Consider the following 17,803-nt stretch of genomic DNA (forward strand, 5'->3'; position numbering starts at 1 on the left):
GCATCCATACATTGCATGCCGTGCGGATCATGTACAATCATTCCCGCTCCTTATGAGAACCTTAGTATCTCATTCCCTTATTCAGACAAGTTGCCAAGGCAACATGAATAACAAATAGCCGGACAACTAATCCACACACTCCTTAACGGAGATTAGGCACACCTGTCCTCCTATTGGAACACTCTCTGGATTGGTTTAGAAGCGTCATACGCCCCCAACCAACCAGTACTTACAGCAGGGAGGAGACTAGAGAAGTCACTCCCATTACCCTGACGAAGCGCCTACGAGCGTGAAACGTGCGTCGGTACGTGATGACGCACTTCCGGTGACGTCATCCGGAAACACAGAGAACCAGGAAGCGGGAAGCAAACAGCACTGAGAGGCTATCAGGTCGTATAAGTACATAAGGGAGCTGATAGTGGTATATTCACCAGTGTCTGCCCTTGGACATTACCAATGGCAGAACAAATGTAAAGCAGCGAGACTGATCTGCTTTGAGAGATAGCGGCGCCACACTGTACACAGTGACGCCCTGACTGTTACCTTAGGGACCGAGTGATGAGCCTATAACTAGCACACTACAACGGTACAATTTGGCAGCACCTGCACCTGAAACAGGAACGCAGAGGGACAAGTAGTTTTGGGGCATCCGCACCACACCGTCTGCATACTGCATATAGGGACGCCACCTAAGGAGAATATATATCCCTTAGCAACATTGACATAAGGGACTTACCACTACTCAGCAACCCTCTCCACGCCAGGACTCCTGCCCACACCATATAGGATATTTGCCTTAAGTATACCAATAGTGGATTATGGTGGGAAGTCTCTCAAGGAGTGTATAGACACTTCACATACTATCCTGTACACAAATATAGTCTCCCATGTTTTGGATAAACTTTATTAGCACTTATTCCCCAACCCCCACTTTCTCTGTGTTATCCTGGAGCCACATAGTGGTATTTTAGACAAAAGGTTCATTGTATATATGTTTAATAAATGTGATTTTATAATTGTTTTTGTATGGCTATGGGGGCAACTCCGAGGATTGAATTTTTCCTAGCCTAGCAATTTGGTCTAGCGAGTGCAAATAGGAGTCTTTTAGGTCACCTCTGTGATCTTTCACCGTATTCTATGATATTATTAGATAACATCAGGGAAATAATTGGCCCCTTTGAACAGGTAAAACAACAATTTGCATGCACGACAAGGTATTTATTTAACTAGTTGTAGTTGTGCACGATATGTTGGATTTATAGGGTTTATGAGATGACAAGGCAATTATCCAGATAAATATAAACATACATAGACTAAATTGACTGTACTTATTACACTTTAGCATAGTTTACATTTTTAAAACCAATTTTCAGTTGATTTAAGCAGAGTTGATTTAAGCAGAGACAGCTTGCTTAAGCCCCTTCAGCTTAAGGTACACCCATTGGTGCCAATGCTTCCGGCTGAATCTGCCTGTTGCCAGGTCTCTAGGGGCACATATCCCACATCTGAGGTGCAGAAATAACACCTCTTACCTTCATACACCTGAACGCATTTCTGCTTTTGCAGATGCAACCTCTCTCTAGCTCTGTACTCTGCGCTATACTCATTCAACCCATAAACTAACATTTAAATATTGCTACAAAATGTTGCACAACCTATTGGGATAGGGCCACTGTCATACTATTTCCTAGGGCCCCTCAAGACCCTCTGGATTTAGGGAATTTACATCAGTGTTATAGTTCTATACAATGTTAAGCTGATATCAAGGAGAAAAAATAATTCAGTGTTATTTTTATTTTAATGGTAATTATGAAGTGCTGACAAGTGTTTCGGCCAACAAGATAGACAACTCACAGCTTCCACATTTTTACTAATTTACTGAAATATAAACAAGTCGATTTGTATAAACAATTAAAATTAGTTGATCACGAGCCATTCAAAAAGTTACAAAAAGAATAAAACACATATACTGTAGGTGTATGCACACTGTATATACTATTATAGCTATATAACTAATGATAGGCACATTCTCAGATTTAGGTGTTCAAATGATGAATTTTCAGAACGTAATATGAGCCAGAGGGGGAGGGGAGAGAAGTAAGAGTGAGGTGAGAGAGAGGTGACAGATACCTGAAAGATATGCTAATCTGGATATGTCATTTAAATGACTTCAAGTTGAATATATCCCAGATATCTGGTGTGTGTGTCTCTCCCCCTCTTCCCTTCTCCCCCTCTCTCTCATACAGAGGGGAGATACCTGGGATATATGCTAATATGGATAAGAAAACTATATTTAAATGATATATTGCAAGTTACATATATCCCAGGTATCTCAATGTTCTCTTCTCCAAGAGAAGGAGTGGATGAGGGAGAGATAATTGTTTTCCCAAAGGCCATGTATAACTCCCCAAACACACTTTATATAACACGTGGCGGGACGCCTGGGCACTAACGAGGAGACGCTCACCTGGGATATATGCTAATGTCATAATATGGAAATACAAAGTATGATTAAATGACTTCAATTAGCACATCCCAAGTATCTCAAATGTTCTCCTCTCTCTCTTTTCCTCTCTAGCAAAACCCAGATTTCAGGGTGTGAAGGGAGTAACATCACCTTTAGGTTAGACATAAATAAAATATAGGTGTTTACCTAAATGGCTTTTATTGGATATGTGCTGTTAGGGGGAACACCTCTTTTGCATATTATTAGCCCTAACAGCTGCATATCATTAGCACTGGCTGCATATCATTAGTAGTAACTGCATATCATTAGCACTAACGGCTGCATATCATAAGCACTAACAGCTGCATATCATTAGCACTAATGGCTACATATCATTAGCACTAACGGCTGCATATCATTAGTACTGACTGCTGCATATCATTAGCACTAATGGCTGCATATCATTAGCACTAACATCTGCATATCATTAGTACTAACGACTGCATATCATTAGCAGTGGCTGCATATCATTAGCACTAACGGCTGCATATCATTAGCACTAACGGCTGCATATCATTAGCACTAACGGCTGCACATCATTAGCACTAACATCTGCATATCATTAGTACTAACGGCTGCATATCATTAGCACTGGCTGCATATCATTAGCAATAATGTCTGCATATCATTAGCACTAATGTTTGCATATCATTAGCACTAACATCTGCATATCATTAGTACTAACGGCTGCATATCATTAGCACTGGCTGCATATCATTAGCAATAATGTCTGCATATCATTAGCACTAACGTCTGCATATCATTAGCACTGACGTCTGCATATCATTAGCACTAATGTTTGCATATCATTAGCACTAACATCTGCATATCATTAGTACTAACGGCTGCATATCATTAGCACTGGCTGCATATCATTAGCAATAATGTCTGCATATCATTAGCACTAACGTCTGCATATCATTAGCACTAACATTTGAATATCATTTGCACTGGCTGCATATCATTAGCACTGGTTGCATATCATTAGCACTGGCTGCATATCATTAGCATGGCTGCATATCATTAGCACTAATGGTTGCCTATAATTAGCACTAACGTCTGCATATCATTAGCACTAACGTCTGCATATCATTAGCACTAATGGCTGAATATTATTAGCATTAACGGCTGCATATCATTAGCACTAACGGCTGGAAAATTGTAACCATACGTTATTTCAACGAATAGCACTGGTTTAATGTTAGGCTATTTTCTTTAGTGGATAGGTGTTATGAATAACCTGACGTTAACTTAAATTAACGTTAGATTAAATAGCCTAACAGAGTTCAGTGCATCTGGACCTTAGTGTGCAATAGGTTTGTCTATTGTCAAGAGTCATTCGAAACAGTGGGATGGTACCTTATTGCCTTTAAAAGTACATACAGTACATACAGTACATACAGTACATACAGTATATACAGTACATGCAGTACATACAGTACATACATACATACAGTATATGTGTTGAATGCAGAACCCAGGAATTAAGCAGGGCAATAAAGTTGTCACAGATATAAAATGCAACTGAGTTTAATTAGCAGTCTGAGATGGAGATTTATTGCTTCTAAAGAGGAACTATTGCCCAATACAGGCTTCAGTCTTACTGACTTACCCAGTTTATTTGGGATAGTATAATTTTCCATTATTATTTTTACCTCTGGTTTCTTAAAACTTAAGAGGTTTGTTAATAAAACAAAAATATATATTTTTTCTTCTGGGAAACATTACAGTTTCTGATATCTTAAAATGTCTACATGTTTTCTCTTTAATTGCACTGTAAATAATATTATTTTTATTATATTTTTGACACAAACTATGTGTACACAATGGTCTACAACAGGGGTGCTCAACTCCAGTCCTCAAGCCCGCCCCCCCCCCCCCAACAGGTCAGGTTTGCAGGATATCCTAGCTTCAGCACTAGTGGCTTAATCAGAGGCTCAGTCGAAGACTGGAGTTGAGCACCCCTGCTCTACAAGATATATTGAGAAGCATATTGGTATTCCTGAGAACATCAACCAGATTTTCTGGAGTTCATTTGTCCACCAGCAAAAGCTTTGCCGTCCAGTCATCATTAATGGTAGACCAAACGCATTTCACAGTTCATCTTCAGTTAATGAATCCAGATAATCTATATCGGGATATAAAAGAAATCCAGAAAACAAACTATCTGCCCAAGTGGGATCTGAAAATAGACCATTTTGGTCTGTGTAGAATATCTCAAGCCACACTTCATCTTCTGGCTTTAGGTAAAGCAGCGTGGATCCAGAAGCAACATCATGGTTTCCTGTATTGGCATCAAATGTCTTTATCCGGTACTGGCCATTATGTACCAGAGTGATGGCCAGGTGCTTGTTTGCGACAGTGATGTCATAGGAGAAATAGTAGATCCCCGGAATAGCACATATAAACTTCCCAGTGGCTGGATTGTAATGATCTCCTTCATTGAAGAGAACTTTATTGAAAAGAATTGGTAGCCTTTCTTGTGGGTAGCTAGTGGTGATTCCAACTGAGAAAGCAGACCTGAGAATTATGCTTCCGCACTTACACACCCCAGGTTCTCCAGTCTTTCCCCTTTGTCCTATATCTCCCTTTGGACCAAGTGCTCCAACAGGTCCAAATTTTCCTTTGTCGCCTTGCGCTCCTCCGGGTCCTTTTTTACCAGGCTCTCCTTGATCTCCCTTCTCACCAATGAGCCCAAGAGGCCCTGTTTTTCCTCGTAAACCTTTAATGATAATATTTTGTAATTAGTATACAATTCTAAAAAGCACGCTATACATGGAAGTCCAGAAACAATAAACTTGAATATGCTTCATCGAAGACGTGTTTTGGGTTGAGGGATATTTTAATACTCTTTTGACAAAGGCCAACTAGGCAGAAATGCATCAAGAGGATCTGCTTGCACTATGTGCAATAAAATTTTTGTATAATCCTATCATCAGTCTCCAGCAAGTCCTTCATTTCGGCTGTGCAGCGCTAACACCCCCTTCGGGAGGATTCTACATATTTTAATACTACCCTGAAAATGAATGTGTATACTAATACCGAAATCTGTAATGCACGTAATACAGATACATAGAATAGGATACAGATAAAAACCACTTGGCCCACCTACTCTACCCATTATCCTATCTGCTTGTAAAACCTCAGTCATTATTTGATCCTTGGCTTTCTTTTACATTTAGGATAACTTTATGTCTATCCCACACATTTGGTAATTCCCTTACTGTATTAGCCTATGCTATCTCTGTTGGGAGGTGATTCCATGAATCCACCACCCTTTCCAAGAAGACGAACCTGCTCACAATTTCCCGGAGGCTGCCAACCTCCATCTTCCGAGCATGATCTCTTGCTGTAGTATTTCTATTTCTCTGGAATATACTCTCCTGCTGTACAGTACTTTGTTACAACCATCGATGTATTTGAAAGTTCTCATCATATCCCCCCTCTCCTTTCTCTCTCGCAAGCTGTACATATAAAGAGCCCTCAGTCTGTCCTGATGTAGACCATGCACCATTTTAGTAGCCCCTTCTTTTTCACAATCTGTGATTCATTTATGTCCTTCATTCACTTTTACTGGTGTTTGATTCTAAAAACTGTTCATGTTTGTTTTAAACTTGATTAGTATTGGCTTTTTAAACAAATATGAAATGTAACATGTTAACTTCTGTTCCTAAGAGAACTGCACTAAATGTAAGAAACAAGATTAGCCAGCTTCTAACATAATGCTGCTAGCAGAAATCTACACCGATGACAAATTGTACTCCATGCTATGGACAGAGCTTCAATCAGGGTTCTAAGATTTAAGCATTATACAAGCAGGAGAAGGGTCACTGGTATAACTCTACCAGTACCATTGCCTTGACTTGAGTTTACTATTCTACTGGGAGTGCATGGATATCCATCGCATTATTTCTCATGTTATAGATAGCACCACCGTGATACATTCAGTATGTATCAGTATTACTCTTACATTCAGTGAAATCTTCAGTTTCTGGTTAGATATCCTATAGTTGTAGCCCAACAACTCTGGTATGGCAACGAAGGTTAACAAAGGTAAACTAGGAGACAGTCCTAAATGATGAAGTGTAACAAAGAAGATGCTGCACTCGTATAGCTTCACAAGGCAGTTACTGCATTTATTTTCTTATTGCTGGCCACACATAATTCACAGCCATAACCTTTAATTTGAAAAAGTGAAAACATGACAAAAGAAAGGGATGTATTCTGTAGTAACATTAAAACTGTGATATACTCTTAAATACTGTCCAATGCAGTAATTAAAGGGAATACGTTTTCTTATACCTACACAGGGAAGGAATCTTTTATTAAAATATTTGTAAACTGTTAAAGTGAATATGTAGTATATCTTCTTAAAGGTTCCCGTGGGAGGATTTATGTTGGAGAAATCTCAAGAGCATTTACTAGGAGACTCATAAAAGTCTTATTAGACATCAATAAAAAATATCACCAATCGCAAAACATTTGTGTGAATACAAACTTACAATCAGTCAACTTGGATATAAAATCATCGAACATATTTTCACTCTAAAACGGGGTTACACCCTTACCTAAGCTGGCAATCGTTTGGTGCTCCTGTTATAAATCTGTAAAAATCCTGATTGCATGCCTAACATAATGGCTGCCTTTTGGTTCCAATCAATCCTTCAGTCAGTGTAACTCAGCAGCTACAATGTATTCTTATATTACCAAGGTGACATTGCTTATTGTTACAGTTTACAGCTCAAACTGCTGGAAATGTTGGCAACAAATTATCACAAACAGGAAAGTGTTACAAATATCTTGCACTGCTATAAAATTCAAAGGATGTTCAGTATTTTAAAACGCAAAATTAAGAGTTTAGTTAAAAAGAGAAGAAAAACAGTCACCTATCAAATACTACAGAACTGATTTATTTAAAAAAAAAAGGAGAAACGACAACACCAACTCTAAGTGCAATTGAATGGTACATGTGGGTAAATCTCAGGCTGAAATCTTGGCTCTAATGTATGCCTACTCACAAGATAGAAGTGCAATATGGGTACATAAGCTGTGGTGCTCAGGAGCTCAGGAACTCAGGACAGGCTGTCACTCACATAGTAGGTAGATGGATGTAACTCAGTAAAGATACAGCACTGCTCCATAGCACAGATCAGTATGTAAATAAAACTTTATATTAAGAAGTGTAAAAAATGCACTTACAAAGTATCAATATTAAAAAGGCACATTACACTCTCAAGTGTTAAGAGGAGACTGCGCATCACACTGCTCACCACCCCACCACTTCTGAACGCTCTTCCGGTCTCGGATCAGAATCCTGGGTCAGTACCCAGCAAGCCAATGGTAGCTGCGTGACGTCACTCACTCGGCTTCACACCAGCTCATCCACACATCCTCATCCACCTACCTACTATGTGAGTGACAGCCTGTCCTGAGTTCCTGAGCTCCTGAGCACCACAGCTTATGTGCCCTTATTGCACTTCTATCTTGTGAGTAGGCATACATTAGAGCCAAGATCTCAGCCTGAGATTTACCAACCTGTACCATTCAACTGCACTTAGAGTTGGTGTTGTCGTTTCTCCTTTTTTTTCATGCTCCCCCTGGACTGTGAGAACATATTCTGACGTATAGTGGATACATTGGATTGTCTCACTGGGAGCAAATGGTTTTCGGTCTTGGATCTCCACAACGGATATTACCAGATCCCAATGTGCAAACAGGATAAAGAAAAGACCACTTTTATGTGCCAGTTGGGGTTCTATCAATCTGAGTGCATGCCCCAAGGAGTGTCAGGGGCCCCAGCTACTTTCCAAAGACTGATGGAATGCATTGTTGGGGATATGAATCTGTGTTTGGAAAGACACTGGAAGAACACAAGGTGCCTGATGAAGGTACTAGATCAGCTAAGCGAGAGCAAATTAAAATTGTCACTGGACAAGTGTCATATTTCTGGGCCACACTGTGTCTGAAAAAGGAGTGGCTACGGACCCTCTAAATTAGAGGCCATTGCATCCTGGCCTATGCCCAAACAAGAGACAGAATTGTGATCCTTTCTGGGGTTATGTGGATATTACAGACGGTTCGTGAATAATTTCTCAGCTATAGTACAGCCGTTGATGCAATTAACTAAAGGTTACCCACCACCTAGAGGATGTAGTATCGCTCTTGAAGCAACCAGTCAAGACTATTTAAAAATGAACGAGCCATTTGGAGACAGGTGGACTTTTAAGTGCGAAGAGACTTTCCAAGCCATAAAGGCTTGTCTCACTAATGCGCTGGGTTTGCTCTCTGGGTTTGCTGATCCACAAACACCTTATGTGCTTTATGTAGACATTAGCCAAGAGGGGTTAGTAGCAGAACTGTATCAGAGAGAACTACCCGGAGCACAAACTTGAATTCTTGTAGTTGAAATGGGCAGTAGTGGACAAGCTGCATGACTATCTGTATGGAGCCACCTTTGTAGTGCACACAGACAACAACCCACTTACTTACATTCTATCCCCAGCGAAGTTGGATGCCACTGCTAACAGGTGGTTACTGGCATTGGCTACCTACAATTTCAGCCTGAAATACAGACCAGGGAAGCAAAACATCGATGCTGTTTCACTCTCTCCAATTCACAGAGATACACGAAGGATGGACAATAGGAAGAAATTGCCATAGCCGGAGTGTGCTCACTGTGTAAGCAAATTGAGATGCCAAGACGGATAAAAAGGCAAATCTAAAAATAAGTGGCTGAGAGTCGGTACCCTTGGTATACTCTCACCCTGAAGCATTAACTATGGAGGGGTCTAGCATAAGCCCAACAGACAGACCCCAATTTGAAGGAAGTATGGTTAGCCTTGAGGAACCAGAAGTGGGCCAGGGCAGTCATCGGAATGCACCCTGAAAGTCGAATTCTCTTAAAGCAATGGTCTAATTTGGTGATCGAGCGGAATGATGCTCAGGCGCAAAGAAGTCATGACACACCATAACTAAGCAATTGATACATAAGTATAGGCATGTGGTACTCTTTTCTTTCCAGACGATCATGGCCACATGGGCACGGACAAGACATTGGGATTAGTGAAAGACTGATTCTATTTTCCAGAATAGCTCGGGATATCGCAGAATATTGCAAGAACTGTGGAAGGTGTGCGCCTAGAAATATTTTGCCTACAAGGGCAGAACCATTAACAAATATCACCAGCAGTTGACCACTTGATTTGGTCTGCATTGACTTCTTGTCATTAGAGACAGACAGAAAGAATACCAGTAATATCCTTGTGGTCATGGGCACCACTTCATAGTATTCCCAACATAGGATAAACAAGCTACTACTGTCACCAAGGTGCTGTGGGACAAGTACTTTGTCCAGTATGGATTGCCAGCTAGGATACATTCCGATCAAGGGAGGGATTTGGAAAGCCAACTCATCAAGGAACTACTGCGCCTCTGGGGAATAAAAAAAAACCCATGAACAATGCCTTATCACCAACAGGGGGATCCTCAACCCAAGAGATTCAATAGGACCCTATTGAACATGTTGGGCACATTAAATACTTAATGGAAGGAATTATGAAGCCAGCCTGTGCACCACCTAGTACATGCATTCCTTCTCTCAGTCAGTGCTGTCAGCTAACATGAAAGCAGAACATGCTCAGCATGTGTCCACGTGCAGTCCATACTACTGTTCTTCAGCAACCCCTATTGTCAATGCTAGCATGAGCAGAGTTTTGCATGTACTGTACTACTCAGCTTCAAATCCTCATCAGATGTGACATTGCTGGGCTGAAGATCTTCACACTTCCACAATTTAGAGGAGATTAGTAGAGTTCATTAAATCATGAATTAAATAATTAAAAGCTGCTTGATATAATTGTGGGAAACTCTACTCATTAAAACATCCCTGTAAAAAATTTAAACTGCAAAACGTGTGTAAAATCATTGAACTAGAATATATGCAACACATTTAACATATGCTACTTTACAATGTTGTATGAGAAATGATTCACAAATGTTATGAGTTTTACTGTGTATACGAGTAATTATGTGCACTCTTTCAAATATCTTACAGCAATTTATTATTCCTTATTATTTCATTTCCAGGCTAACTTGCAGCATGTAAAATTAATTTTGTAACATTGTATTGAAACATATAATGGGTTTGCTACATACAGGTTTATAGGTTTTGTAGCTGCACAATGCTAGTGTTTTTATGTGTGGATATAGAACCCATCAGTTTTACTATTCCCTGGAGGTTTCATGTCAATTTGTATTTATTGCTTCAACCCAGATATTACTTTCTTGATAAAATGTTATTTATACCCCTATAATAAAATGTAATTTTAATACAACTGAGATGATAATTGTAACTGGCTTTTTATTAAATGCTTATTTTAAATCTGTCTTCTATAAAGAGAAAATGCTGCAAGCACTTAGAACATATACCCATGTGAACTCACCATAGTAATGTTTTATAGGAAATAACAGATGGTTACAATACAAATAATGGTGTATTTATGTTCAGTACCTGCAGTCCCATTTTCACCCTTTTCTCCTTTCCTGCCATCTCTCCCATCTCTTCCAGGGAGACCAATTCGTCCATGAGGCCCTGGTGATCCATTAGCTCCAGGAGGACCTGCAGGTCCTGGTAATCCTGGTATGCTACAGACGTACCTTGGGTATTGATGTTCTCCTTTGAGTTTATTGTTTAATGGTTGTCCACTTGAATAGATGGCAAAGATTGTGATGTAAAGCAAAATAAACATCATCGACCCTAGGGGAAAAAAAAGAATATTTTTTTTATTTAGAGCATCTTTAACTTGAATCGCACATTGCAAATAGGTATTCATTTCCATGAGACCAAAATACTAGTAGTTGTATTGGTCCTGGAGAAAAGAAGATTCAATCTAGTGTATGAGAGGTGCCTTCTTCAAGTGAGGATTTATCAGGTTTCGAAAGCTCTGAACACCCTTTCTTTGGCGCCCCTAAAATCTGCATCTTTGTACTGCTGTAGGAGTTGTTGGGGCTTACAGATCTAGCCAACATAGCCACTGTTATACAGTAGCACCCATTATCGTATGTGCGAGTTTTAACACGTGCAATTTTCAATTCAATGGAATCGAGCAGCGAGTTGTAAAATGTATGATTTAGTGCCTTACTGCACGATAACGGATGCAAGAATGTTGGCTACATCTGTATTTCCTGGCTGCAAAACCAGTGCGAAAGAAGCAACATACTGTATTTATCAAAGTAAAGGAATCACATTGAAAGCAAGTTGAGTTTTCCCATTGAAATTAATTATTTTCCTTTGATTTATCTGGTGCATTTCTTTTTTTTTGCCCAGGTTTTACCACTAGATTTTTCAGACTGTGCATTGGCTAAGAAATGTTGTAGAGCAGTTGGCTAAGAGCAGCTGTAAAGTGGTTTCAGGCGAGGATTATCTTGGTACAAATATGGTAATGATTGTATCAATCTTACTATGCAGTCACATCGTATTTCCTTCCTTCCTTCACTATGTATGTGCCGATGATATGGTCATGTTTGGTAACAAAATCTTCTGAAGGGATTGAATGTTGTTTAGCTGGGAAATTCCAGACCTCAATTCAAGCCTCATAGTTCTGATGTTTGCACATGGACTGTTGATCCTCATTATAGTGTAGGATTAACCACCACATGCAATATTGCCATCTTTCTTACACCGCAAACATTAAAGTGTTATAACCATGACTTACACAACAAGACCCATATCTTGTTTCACTTTAATTTGCATACTATAAGCATGTTCTTTTGCAATAAATTTGTAAAGAAATCTACAGCAGTTAAGTCATTATGATGTTTAATGGCCCTTCACCATAAATTGACTGAAACGATGATATTTCCCAAATTGCAAGTCTTGTGGGATTCTGGGGCTTTATCCAGAAAAATCATTTACCAGCTGTGTTGAGCATAATCTGAAAAGAGATAGCATGTGGGATGTTGCACAGACCAAAGCTGCGACAGCACCTATTGATCTCGTATTCTTTGAAGCAGAGTTCAGAAAGTCATTTATTGTAACATAGAAGAACATAGAAATAAACTGTGCCATAAAGAAATCTGTGCACCAAATGTGGGAATACTGAGCACATTTAAGATCATATTTTCAAACTGATATATTAGTATGCCTGTTAGGGTTAGAGGAATGTTACTCTAAAACCATCTGAGCCCTTTAAAACAACCCCCCCCCCCCACCACACACAAATCTGAGTAATGACAGGTAAAAAGCGATCTCGTGTAACACTTCTGTCTTTCAGGATTGGTAACCAGGTTCACATATGGGTCAGCTACAGTATGTATGGGGCAAAACTGGACCGAAAGCAGCACCAGATATATAAAAGAATATGTCCATTTTTGCAGTCAGAAACTATTGATAAAAAGCTGCTTTTGATACCTATATTATATTTCCCTGTACTCTGTCTGTTTTGTAAAGAGCTCTGAACATTGTTGGTGCTGTCAAAATAAAAACATACATAGATAACCACAAATGTGATCTTATAAAATGGCATGAAGTCTTGCAGAGCTTAAACTGCTAAAAACGTTTCCGTCATATGCAGCATTTTTAATGCTTACTAAATAACCATTTTAGATAATAGAACTACTGATAATATGTCATTCATATGCAATCAAATATTACGTTAAACTGCTCAACAAAAAATAATTCTTCTTGCTTTTGACACAATAGATTTAAAGTATGCCCAACTCCTTATTTGTTTAGATTTGAGGACCTGGGTACTATACTACGCAATGCAAACAGATTTTTGGCACGGAGTTGCCACTTGTGTGGCAAAATGACGTCACGTGACCCCGCTGCGCCATTTGACGCCGCGTTGCCGAAGACAAGGTAATGGACATTGCAGAGGCCTTACACCATCCCCTTGCATTTAATTAAAATCCCTTGGGGAAGAGCGCAGGGCCTCTGCAACCACCGCGCCCCCCAGAAAAATCTTGCGCCCCCCAGTTTACGCACCCCTGATATACAGTATGTGATGCACATTTAATGAAGTCTTGAACTACTTTTTAGCACAATAATAGTGATATACATGTAGCCATGCGTAACAATGGTCTACAGTCATCTCTCCTGCTGGCAGCAAAACCTGGTAAGTTACAGGAATGCCAGCAGTAATCATGGAGGTTTGCCCTCACACCCTGGTGAGGTGCCCTATGTATGGATGGGAGTGGCTACATGCTCTGAGTCCACAGTTAGTGACATCAGAGGTTTGCCTGCCTCCTGAGGTATATAAGGCACCGCACTGCCAAAAGTTAGGTTGGTTGCTGCAAGGTGAAGGCGAAGCAGCAAGTTCTGATGTGCCCACTAGTGCAGTAACTAGTGGCGCCGTTCTATATATCCAGTTAGAAAAGGCCAACTGTGTCCAGGGACCTGGCACAGGGGTGATCTCCCTACAGGGAGAGGGGATCCCACTCCATTGGGAGGGCGTACCTTTTAAAGGGGAGCACGGAGCGATGTGCGGCTGAAGAGCTGACTGCGAGAGGCAGCTGGCCCAAAACACCAAGCACAATAAAGATGACTTGTTCAATGAGAACCCCATGGTGTGAGTCTGAAATTACTCTCCAGGGGCCCTCACCACCAAGAAGGACTTCCTCATCAGGACCCTCTCCCTGCGGACGCATAGATCCTGATGAGGTGGAGGCGCTGCACATGATATAGGTAGGACTCGCACCCACTACCTCAGCTGCCTGTCTGGCTTGACATCCCCTAATACCATCATGCGGGAGACTCAGGAGTCCTGTTGCCTACAGGTGCACCACCAGACACGAACATGTAATGAGGGCTGGATAGACCACAGGGGCCAATGTGAGGTTGGGTGGGTCAGACCAGAGGGAACAACCGTTTCACACAAAACAAATTCAAATATGATCTTAGCACATTGGCTCCTATAAGTAATAATTCTTTTTTTACAGAACCTTGGCAAACTCTTATGTAATGTGCTCACATGTTGTCAAAAAAAACATTAATGCTCCAAAGCAAACAGGAAATCTACTTTTCACAACAGTGCCTAATGCATAACCTGCAATCACTTTACATCCCTCATTGTTTCAGATTGAAATCACATATAAAAGAGAAAACAAAACATGAAACAAAGAAAAGTTTTTCAGTATCACTCCATCTTCTCAACTTACAGTAGTGCAAATGCTATGCATTATACTCATGAAGACTGACCAGGAAAAACTGAGAACTTCATGAATTAACACATTTATTTGAATTAAATTGTATTTTGATGCAGTTGAGTTAATTTTTAAAAGATACAATAACACTATTAGATTAGCCAGAAACCAGTTCAAGAAATATATACAGGCATCGCCCGGTTTAAGGACACTCACTTTAAGTACACTCGCGAGTAAGGGCATATCGCCCAATAGGAAAATGACAGCTCACGCATGCCCCTGTCATCACGTCCTGAAAAGCAATCCCGGCTCCCTACCTGTACCGAAGCTGTGCGCAAGCGGGGAGACTATAGAGCCTGTTACAAATGCGTTATTTACATCAGTTATGCACGTATATGATGATTGCAGTACAGTACATGCATCGATAAGTGGGAAAAAAGGTAGTGCTTTACTTTAAGTACATTTTCGCTTTACATACATGCTCTGGACCCATTGCGTACGTTAAGGCGGGGTATGCCTGTATAACCATAATAAAGCAGGGTGCTTAAAAGAAAAGTGGATCACTGGGCTAGACTTATTAGCCTAACAGGACTACATTAACCTATTAAACATGATGTAAACCTCAGTTAATGCTGGTTAATTATAACACAGTATTCAGTAAAACAAATAACATGATGTTAACCAGGACATGCGAGAGAAAAGAACAAATGAGAGATAGAGGTTCCCATTGTCCCATTATATACCTCCAATTGGCTTAACCTGTGCTCCACATGGGAAGTATGTCAATATCAATGGGCCATCTCCTAAACCGGTCTCCCCTTCTCACCCTCCTCCAAAAGCTCTCCTTCAGGGTCTTGATGGGATTAATGATAAGACTTCAAATGCTGTGTTATTCTGAATTATATGTAGAAACTCTCAAAAGGGAAAAAACTGGTGCACAGCGTCAGTCGTGGGGAGAATAATTCAGAAGAGTTTATTCATATAAAAACATGGACAGAACACAACTGATTCAGTCACTCTAACACGTTTCACAAGCAGGGTGCTTTATCAAAGAGTAACAGGTAAGTAGTGAATCACATTTTTATAGCATCTCAATAATTCCTCATTCAGACATCTTCCAATCACATAAGTGATTGTAATCCCTGTCTGATGTTGGTATGTAAATGAAGGAGAGTTGCCTACAAGAATTTGATTAATCAGAAAGAACACACAGGCAAAACACTTAATCCAAAACACTTAGGTAAAAACATAAAGAGATATACATCTCTCTATACAACATATGTGTTATACAACAACAATGAAAAAATGTGATGAAAAAAAGAATAAAAACAATCAAAAACTCAGTCTACATAGATAGACTACCATGAATCATATATATAAATTATCAATCTGTATAAATTTAATAACATTATTCAAACTGCTGTATGTCTAAGTCAAAAAATTCTTAAACCTAATCAGTAGTATATACATTTATATAACCTCATACTACAATGCATATTAGGTTGAAACCTGACTATGTTTCTCATCTATTGATGATAAAAATATATGCTATAAAACAATGATAGTAATAATCAAAATATCCAATAGTGAATAATTACAATCAATATTAAATGTACAATTATTGATATCTTTGTTAATGTAATTTATATCATAAATATAATATAGATTTGGACATAAAAAGGATTGTATCATATTTATCAATCACCATGACATATATTGATGCTACAAGTAGCTATCAGAGTGTTGTAATAAAAACATTATCTTGATAAATCAAATGTATGACATATTCCTCTATACAAATGAACTAAATATAGTTGAATAAGAGAAATGATGGAGAAAGTATAGAACCTATCCAAATGCATGATGAGGATGTATAAATTCCACCTCAATCAAACATCTGTATAAATCTACACAGCAGATGGGATCAGACAATTAGTTTAATATCTTATTACATTATTAAATAATTAAATAAGGAAAGGTTTTAATTCCCAATCTATGTTGATTCTTTTGGGATGTAATTTATCTAAGAAAAAGATCCAATACATCTCTCTACGATTGAGCAGATTAAGTCTATTTCCCCCTCTGGTGTGTAGAACAACATGCTCAAGACCTGAAAAATGGAAATTATTAATACCACCTTTGTCACAACTTGAAAAATGTCTAGAGACAGGATGAGTCGTATCATGATTCTTAATAAGCCTGACATGCTCAGAGATCCTCATTTTTAGGGGTCTTATTGTCCGATCCACATAGCACTTGCCGCACCCACACCAAAGTGTGTATATGACAAAGCTAGTGTGACAGTTGATGAAAGTTTGTGTCTTATGACTCTCCTTTGATTGTGGTTATCTAATTCTTTTTAAAGGTTTCGCAAATCTGCAAAAATTGCAGTAGCCACAGGAAAAAAAGCCCTTAGGAATATTCCGAAAGTTCTTATATTCATCTACGGAGTTGAACAGGGTGGGAGATACTGATGATGCAATTGTATTGGCCTTCTTAAAAACTATGCGTGGTCCACTTGTCAAGATTGGTTTGAGGTCTTCATCCAATCTTAGTGTATTCCAATGTTTCTTTAGGATCATAGAGATTTGTGTTGATTGTCTATTATATTTTGTAATAAACAAAGGATTTTGTAACTTTTGTTTGTCTCTTCACTTACATTTTGTTTTATTGTAGCCCAATAAGTCCCTTCTGTCAGTGTATTTTGCCTGTTCAAAAGCTTATTAAGGCTTGCGTGTACTGACTGATCTGTGTGGATGATTTGAAGTGCTGGTTGTTTAAAGTGTGTGCAGTTAGAACCAGAAGCAGCGCTGGTTGTTTAAAGTGTGTGCAGTTAGAACCAGAAGCAGTTTGAACAAGGTAGCGGTTAAACAAGGTATAGTTTATTGAAGTACAGTTACTGTTAGTACTTCTAAACTTCATAGTTGCTAGAATGAGCAGGATTGAAAATGCCACTCAATGCACATCCTGCCACATGTATGTGCACATGGAGCAGCTGTTCCAAGGAGCATACCGCTGTGAGAAGTGTGAGCGGGTGATCTCTTTAGAGTCAGAGATTGCTGATCTGAAGAGGCAACTTGCAATATTGAGGGACATTGGCAATCTTGAAAGGGAATTAGAGCTCACTGAGCAGGCCCTTGCTTCGACTAGTGATGC

At 39.4% G+C, this 17,803-nt stretch overlaps 1 protein-coding gene across 1 annotated transcript in view; it reads right to left on the reverse strand.

Annotated features, from left to right (window-relative positions):
• Positions 1 to 1,150: 1,150 nt before the first annotated feature.
• The window catches only part of C1QTNF7 (C1q and TNF related 7), a 116,992-nt gene continuing 100,339 nt past the window's right edge, over positions 1,151 to 17,803 (reverse strand). The window contains exons 2-3 of the mRNA XM_075569198.1: positions 11,016 to 11,261; positions 1,151 to 5,228 (exon numbers count right to left, since the gene is read on the reverse strand). Coding sequence (XP_075425313.1) covers positions 4,600 to 5,228; positions 11,016 to 11,256 — 870 coding nt within the window. The 5' untranslated portion in view covers positions 11,257 to 11,261 and the 3' untranslated portion in view covers positions 1,151 to 4,599. The remainder of the gene's footprint in view (positions 5,229 to 11,015; positions 11,262 to 17,803) is intronic.

Source organism: Ascaphus truei, chromosome 1 (genome assembly GCF_040206685.1).
Source record: "Ascaphus truei isolate aAscTru1 chromosome 1, aAscTru1.hap1, whole genome shotgun sequence".
Lineage (NCBI taxonomy): Eukaryota > Metazoa > Chordata > Amphibia > Anura > Ascaphidae > Ascaphus > Ascaphus truei.